General features: G+C 29.7%; 2 protein-coding genes across 2 annotated transcripts; both read right to left on the bottom strand.

Annotated features, from left to right (window-relative positions):
- Positions 1–4,990: 4,990 nt before the first annotated feature.
- Positions 4,991–5,521, bottom strand: LOC132932920 (P2X purinoceptor 7-like). The gene has a single exon (XM_060999264.1). The coding sequence runs from the start codon at positions 5,519–5,521 to the stop codon at positions 4,991–4,993; it is 531 nt and encodes a 176-aa protein (XP_060855247.1).
- Positions 5,522–6,813: 1,292 nt separating this feature from the next.
- Positions 6,814–7,682, bottom strand: LOC132932919 (uncharacterized). Its single transcript, XM_060999263.1, has 2 exons — positions 7,657–7,682; positions 6,814–7,500 (listed from the first exon to the last, which is right to left on the bottom strand). The coding sequence occupies exon 2, from the start codon at positions 7,498–7,500 to the stop codon at positions 6,814–6,816; it is 687 nt and encodes a 228-aa protein (XP_060855246.1). The 5' UTR covers positions 7,657–7,682.
- Positions 7,683–8,846: the final 1,164 nt, after the last annotated feature.

Raw genomic sequence — 8,846 nt, 5'->3', positions numbered from 1 at the left:
TGACGGAGTTCGTTCCTAAATGGTAATACTATTTTATTTATATCATTTTATTTATATAGACACGCATATTACGTATTATACGTCATAATATTGTCTTGTTATCGATATATTTCTAAAATAAAATAGACGCTTTATACATTTTATTTTTATACACAGCGTGATAAGTAAACGATTTACGTTTAATATTTTATTATTTTTAAAGGGAAAAATGTCTAAAAATATTAACGACAAAGACATAAGTCGTATGTTAGATGAATTTATGGATGATAGTGGATCTGATAGAGAAGATGATGATGTTGATAATAATAGTTCTGACGAGGACACGTGTGAAGCTGTTTATACGAATTTGTTACCGGTTGCATTTGAAAATGAATGTGCAAATCTTTTTGAAAATCTTGTTGAGATGGTTGACAATATTGATAATGATTTAACTGTTCCAATTACTGATAATAGAAGGCAAAATATGAATGAAGTACAAATAGAAAATGTTGAAAGTAATTATAAAAATATAGCTGAGGAATGGGGTTTTGATAACAGCATAGACGAAATTCAACATGAAAATTTTATACAAAATCGTGATAATAATGAACCTTTTTTGACAAATAGAGAAGTAGAAAGACGTTCAATTGAAAGTATAGCACCTGTTATATTTGAATGGGAAAGAGTAAATCCTGAACCCCAACCTTACGTATTTACGTCAATGTCAGGTGTCTCAGATGAAGTACTTGGTAAATCAGCTGAAATAGAGTTTTTTAGTATTTTTTTTCCAGATAGTTTAATTAAATTAATTAAAAAAGAAACTAATAGGTATGCATATTCAATTATTCGATCTCTTCGACGAAAAAATATGCTGAAACAAAATTCTATTTGGCATAAATGGAAACCGGTAAATATTTCCGAAATGTATAGTTTTTTTTTCAATTATTCTTCATATGTTCATAATACCAAAACCACATATCAAAGACTTTTGGTCGAAGAATGCATTTATTCATAGCACATTTGCATCAAAGCTAATGACTAGAGATCGTTTCTCATCGATTTTTTCAATGTTGCATTTGAATAATAATGCAAATTATATTTCAAGAGGTAAAGAAAATCATGATACTTTATTTAAAATCCGTCCTTTTATTGATTTAATAAATAAAAAAACAGTTGAGTCATATCAACCTGGTCAAAATTTGACCATTGATGAAGGTATGTGTCCGTTTAGAGGCCGTATACATTTCAAGGTTTATATGAAAAATAAACCACATAAATACGGTATGAAATTATATATACTATCAGATCCTCTTACAAGATATACTTTAAAATTTGAAATTTATTCTGGTAAAAATCAAAAAGATAATTCAATAATTGCTTTGTTTGATAGACTTTTAGAAGAGTATTATTATAAAGGTCACACTGTGTACATGGATAGATTTTATACAAGCCCAGCACTTCTGAATGCCCTTTGGGAAAAAAATACTAATGGTGTAGGTACGGTTATGTTTAATCGTAAAGGATTACCTAAAGAAGTAGTAAGGGAAAAATTACAGAAAGGTGAAATGACATATGCGAAACAAGGTCCTTTGGTATGTATCAAATGGAGAGATACAAGAGACGTGTTGATGTTATCAACAGCTCATTCGGCCGATATGAAACAAGTCTCAGTTAGATCTAAAACTGGTGAACTTCTAAAGTTTAAACCTAATGCTATTATTGACTACAATATAAACAAAACAGGTGTTGATCACGGAGATCAAATGGTTTCATATTATCCATTTCAGAGAAAAAGTTTAAAATGGTGGAAAAAAATAGTCTTTCATGTATTTATGGTAACAGTCGTGAATAGTTACATATTGAAGAACAGAGTAAACCAACACAAAAAATGACATAAAGGACATTTATAATTAATTTGGGCTTACAAATGGCAGAAAAAAGTGGTTATAATCAAGACAACTATAATGATACAGTTACAAATCGGCTGTCAGGACGACATTTTATTACACGTATACCATCAACAGCATCAAAACAAAACCCCAGAAGAGTCTGTAAAGTTTGTGCAGATAAAATAAAATATATAAGTGGCAAAAGAGGAAGAAAAGAAACTTCGTTTTATTGCAAACAGTGTGATACACCGTTATGTATTGAGGACTATTTTGAAAAATATCACACTATAAATAATTATTGGTTGTAAATTAAAAATCATTATTAGTATTAAGACATTTTATATAAGCATTTCCAGTAATTTTTTTTAACTTGTTTTATAATATACTACCCATGTAGCCTGAACTAGTATGAGTATTCAGATTATTTTTTATAAATTTGTTTTTATATTTAAGTTTTTTGGTAATAACTAAATTATGTTATTTATATTGAATTTGTGAATAAAGAAAAATGTTATTTTTGAAGTGTTATATTAAAAAAAAAATTGGTCGACTTTTTTTTTGTCATTTTTGATTGTGTTTTGACCGATAAGAAAAATATGAAGTATTTAAGTTATGGAAATTATTATTTTTTTTTTAAAAACTACAACATTTCTACTATAGTATACTGAAAAAAATCGTAAAAGTTGATTAAAATGCAAAAGCAAAATAATTGTACGAAAAGTGGTAAAAACCGCTCGTCTCCAGGGGAAAAAAGGAGGGAAAATGTTCCGTCTCCATTGTACATAGTTGTATCACGCGCCTCGCGCGTGATTCGTCTCGAATGTGTTAAATTTTGGTCGAACGCATGTCGTGTGATTACCAACGTTCAGTCCGTGTTCGGTAGTTCAGACGAATTGTTGTGTTTTATTTTATGTAAATAAGTGTTGCTCATCGTTACGAAAATGCCAATGTATAGTGTTTTTGGATGCAATGAACAGAATGGTCATCGTTTTCCAAATAGACAAAAGTCGCCTAAAAGATTTGCAATTTGGACAGATTTTTGCAAAAGAAAATCATTCCGTCCAGGACAAAATGCCAGAATTTGCAATAAACATTTTTTAGAATCAGATTTAGATGAATCATCCGTAATAAAAAAAAAACTTATGCCAAATTCTCAAGAACCATTTTAAAAAAAAAAATAACGCTGTTCCGTCAATAAATGTCAATAATGTTGAACAATTGGTTCGAAATAAAAAAAAACCTCGTACGTCGATGACCTCCACCAGCGTAATCCAGACCAACTATAATATTGCAGAACCTAGTATTATTCTTTCAGAAATAGAAAATGTAAGTGAAAATAAAAAATATGAAATTGGTATTCAATGTGATTGGGCAATGAAACTATAAAAAACAATGACGGCCGAAACTTGTATGATGGTGATACAGTTATGAATATCTCAGGAGAAACACCTTTTGAACATTTGTATTATTCTTCTGAAAGCGATGTTTCACAGGACGAGGATAATGAACAAAATGAACCAAACTGTAGTTTTGACGAAAACGAATGTTTTATTGTTTATTGGAGCTGCCTTAGTGAATTATTTAAAAAATGTCGATCTTGTAAGTACCCAAATATTAAACACAAAATTATTTGTAAAGATGCATCACTAAGTGTTTTTACAACATGTGAAATGAGCCACACTTTAAATTGGAGTTCTCAACCGCAATACGGAAAACTTCCTGTTGGTAATGTATTGATAGCATCGTCCTTAATGATGTCGGGCATCAATTTTAATTCATTTATTGAATTTTGTAGTACTCTGAATCTAAATATGTTTACGCGTACCATATATGATGGACACATAAATCGTTATTTTACACCTGTAGTTAATTTTGCCTGGTACAAAAAACAAAACGAAATATTAGAAAAAATACGCAATTCTAGTGATGCGACTTGAATAGCCGGCGATGGACAATTTGATTCACCCGGATTTTGCGCTAAATTTGTTACATACTCGATCATGGACCTAAACACGGGGAACATTATTGATTTTTCCATTATTCAGAAAGGTATGGTGAAAGGTGATTTAGAAAAGTCTGCATGCAATTATGTTTTAAACGACTTAATTGAAAATAAGAAAATAAATATCCGTCTGTTTCTTACTGATAAACATGTTGGCATAAGGTCCATGATGAAAAAAGAATTTCCCAACATATTACATGAGTTTGATGTTTAGCATTTGTCAAAAAGTCTCATAAAGAAATTTAAAACCGTTGATGTAAACAAATATCCAGAAGTAATCCAGAGTGGAAAAAAAAGTATAATCAATCATATGTGGTACTCAGCACAAACCTGTAATGGTGATAGTAAGGTATTGATCACCAAATTTAATTCAATTTTACATCATATTAAAAATGAGCACCAATGGCGAACGGAAGAAGGAACCATCATGACTTGTGAACACGAGGAAATACCGGAAGAAATACTGAGAAAAAAAAATGGATTCATTCACAATCAGAATCGTATAATGTTTTAAAAAAAATATTATTAGATAAAAGATTTTTGAACGACTTGCAGCATGCTAGTAACTATGTACATACTGGAAAATTAGAGTCATATCATAATTTGAGATTAAAGTATGTACCAAAACGAATACATTTTCCATACAACGGTATGGTACTGAGATAAAAATTAGCCATTATGGACCACAACGCTAACATCGATAAAGAACTAATTGGCGATAAGGCACAGTTTTCAAAAGCAACGGGAAGTTGGGTTTTGAAAAATAAATACGCCAAATCTACTAATATCTGGAAATACGATATAATGGAAAAAGTAGAAAAATTTTGCACTAATAAAAATATCAATGATATTAATTCAATTCCAAAACTAACTCATGAAGTTGTAGTGCCAGATCGTATAGCACAAATTCCAAATTCCACAATAGAAGAATTGAAAAAAAATAAGTTTTCTCGATTTTCACAAGTACCTACCTAAAATTTAAAATAACGTAGGTAAGTTCAATTTAAATAATTGCTAAAAATAATTTATCTATAAATACCTCTTTATATTATTCAATACCTTTACCAAACTACATAAACAGTAAAATCTAGTAAATAAATTAATATTATATTCTTTTTTCTTAATCAAGATTTTTTTCACTTGGGCGGAATCCTACATAAACGCCGTTTTTTTCCGGAAACACACTTCTGATCTTAGCAATTGAACATGATGGAATCACTACTCGGTTCCCTTTTCCAATTGTGGTCCACGCATTTATCCAAGATGTAAAATTTTTGTAAGCTAAATACCTCCATAATTTATTTTCAGCTTCATCTACACTTGGCAGTTGTCTTTTAGTTTTATTTTTAGATTTTAAAATTAATTGATGGCGTGTTATAGTTAGTACATCTTTGTCTAAAACTAATTTTTCAAATAAACTGTTCTGTGTTATACACGCATAATTACCGGCTAAATGTTTTATTTTATCATATTCTTGACAACACATAGACTCTTGATCTGTTGTCATAACTACACATTTTTCACAACTACACCAATTAAGGGTTCCACTTCGATTTTCGTAATTCACATATTGTTTACCATAATACTCCAAAACAGTATCAATTTCGTCGTCATTTTCATATTCAGGCTCGAATAAATAAGCACTAGTCATGGTGAGAATTTTAATTTAGAAAATATTACACTAGTGAATAGTGAATACGTTGCCCAACTGTCGAACACAGACTGAACGCTGGTAATCACACGACATACATTCAACCAAAATTTCAAAATATAACGTAATAATAAATAAATGTGTGTGTAGTGTGTAAAATACGTAGAATTAGATAAGATAGCGCCGCGCGGCGGTCTAGGTTAGACCGTAGTCCTAACGCCGCGCGCTGCTTGCCATGACGTGCCGTTTAACCAAAATGACTGTTTTAAGATTTTTAATACTTAAAAAACTAAACGTCATATTGAAATTCTGATTCTTGCATCGTCTTAAACACATAAAACCACACATTTATACGTCAATTAAATTTAAAAAAGAAAATGTTTAGGTTGATAAATCGTTGTGTGAAGCAAGGAACTTTTACACGTATAAGATAGGCAATTATGATGACTCCGGCCCAGTGACGTCACGCGGCTATTCTACATCTCTTAATATCTCTTAAAGTAATATTTTTTTTTACATCATATCTTCACAAAATCATTTCATATAACCATAACTACAATAATTTAACATTTAAAAAAAATTTAAAGAATTTTTTTATTTGTGTTGTGTGCTCCTTTAAATTATATTGTTATTGTTATTACTAGTTACATATCAGTACCGTAAAATGGGGTGAATTGCAACAATTTTTGAGTTCTACCCAACTTTGATCTTCATTTAAAAATCAGGCATTTATACTACTGTTAAGGAAAACACTTTTTTAGAATTGCTGTTACCTTTTTCATCATTATAAGTATAATTCAAAAATATAACTTATAAAGTTTTTTTATAATATATTTTTATTTGACTTTGTTGCAATTCACCTTTGAATGGGGTGAATTGAAACATTGCATTAAAAATCATGTTTTATTCATTTAAAACAATTTATGGGTGAATTGAAACACTACATACATTTTTTTTTTTTAAATAGGCAATTTTTTGAATTTATTGATATAATTTTCAATTTTTTCTGATTATTATAGGCAAAATAATAAATATCTCAAGTTTTAGTAACATAAAAATATAACAAACTTTGACAAATTTCAGTCTTTGAAATCACTTTATTATTTCATAAATTTATATAAAAGTGTATCTCCTAATTACCATATAGTAAGTAATATAACAAAATTACATTTTTTATTAATATCTTATAAAATAAAAAAAACAAATGAGCAAGTAAGTAATAAAGCAAACTTATATGTTAACATAATACAACAAATTTAACAAATTTCAGTCTTTGAAATCACTTTATTATTTCATACATTTATATAAAAGTGTCCATCTCCATCTCCAGATACGGCAAACATGATGGATGTTGCAGACTTGGTTGAATTCATGATTCGTTCCGGGTATTTCATTCCCTTTTTAGCAATTACCTTTGATCTGCCAGGATCATCAGATAAATTAGTTTCATCATGATTAATAATATTTGATGATGGTACACCTTCAATTGATACTTCTAAATTATTAAAATAATTATCAATTTGTTCTGGCGAAACAGCAGCCCTTGCCCTTTTTATGTTTTGACAAATCCTGGGAGTAATGCTCTTTGCATGTCTTTTTAAAAATGACAGTGCAAACTCATGACCAGGCATATTGTCTTTAAACCGTTTTATAACTATACCTTTTTTATCACAAATATGTTTTACTATCATTCGTAGGTCCATAGTGTCCATGGGATAGCCCCATTCAGCACATTTCACTAATCTTTCAACAATCATATTTTCCATGTCTGCATCTAAAACTGTTTGACCTCCAATTGTTCTCCTTTTTCCGTTAGCTTTAACCCATCTTTGGAGTGTTGAGTAATGTACACTATGGTTTTCAGCAGCTTTCCTTAGAGAAATTCCATTTTTAACTTCAGTAGCAGCAGCATTTAAATCACCTTCATTTCTTTTTCTATACTGTTTCCCTCTGGGATCAGAAATATATACTCTGGGCATCTGAAAAAAAAATGTATTTTAAAAGTAGGTTCATGAAAGTGTAAAACAACACATTTTTGGTACTATTTATGTTTTTGTTGCAAATCACCCCATTTTTGGTTAACTACTAAAAATGTTTGATTCAAAAATGTATAATTAATTGAAAAATGTACTTACGTTGTTGTATTGTAAATTTCTTATAAATTTACAAAATTTTCTATTCAGAAAAAAAAAATTACTGTGATAGTGACATTTTAACAATATCAACTGAACTAGGATTTTGGCGGTTATAAAATGAGTAAATTGATAAGCGCGAAGGAAATATTTTGCTGTGGAGGTAGAAATAATCCGATAACAATAATTTTTTTTCCAATAGATAACATTTATCACAAAGAATTTAATTCTTATTTTTTCATAGTGATAACACATAAATTGAATATTCGTCATCAATAATAAACAAATTACTGAAGACTTGTTGCAATTCACCTTGCAGTTGCAATTCACCCCGTTTTACGGTACCTACATTTATAATTTTGCTATTTTTCTTGCACTAAGGAATTTGTATTATTTATCAAATGAAGCAAAATAAATTAACCAAAATATCTAAATAATATAATATTTTTTTTTTTATATAATAATTTCCTTTATTTCTAATTTAAAATGTACAAGTTAAAAAAGTTTTAAAAAGGAGCTGGTGCCGAGACTTGCTTGGGAACTAATAATAAAATAAAAAAAAAATATATATAAATAATTCAGTATTTATATATAGCTAGTTCCATACAATTCCAGATTGTACAGATTGTATATTTTTTTTTTTTTTTGTTTTTCAATCCGGAGATTGGTTTTTAACAAATGTTTCACAATAAATGACTTCTCCATTTTTCTCTATCATTCACCATATTTTTAAGCTCCCTGTAGGAAGTGACTCCTGCATCCTGCATTATTTGACTAATGTATCTCGTCCTAGGCCTTCCTCTTGATCTTGTACCCTCTATCATACCTTCGATTATTATACTATGCAGTTCGTCTCCATGCCTCAACGTGTGTCCTATCATCTGCCATCTCCTTCTCTTTATGGTGTCTAACAGTGTTCGTTTTTCATCCATTGTTCTCAGGATGTCTTCATTTGATCTTCTACCAGTCCAGCTTATTCTCTGCATTTTCCTCCAACACCACATCTCGAGAGCTTCTAACATATCTTTTTCTTTCTTATTAATTGCCCAGGTCTCACTTCCATATAATGCCACACTCCAGACATATGTTTTTATGAGCCGTTTCTTCGTTGTTATGTTCATATTTTTTGATGTTAGTATTTTTCTCTTTTTAAGGAATGTGTTCTTTGCTTGACCTATCCTGCTTCTGATTTC

The sequence above is a fragment of the Metopolophium dirhodum genome, chromosome 1 (assembly GCF_019925205.1).
Source record: "Metopolophium dirhodum isolate CAU chromosome 1, ASM1992520v1, whole genome shotgun sequence".
Classification (NCBI taxonomy): Eukaryota; Metazoa; Arthropoda; class Insecta; order Hemiptera; family Aphididae; genus Metopolophium; species Metopolophium dirhodum.
The sequence above is the reverse complement of the archived record's forward strand: the minus strand, read 5'-3'. Positions and strand labels throughout refer to the sequence as shown.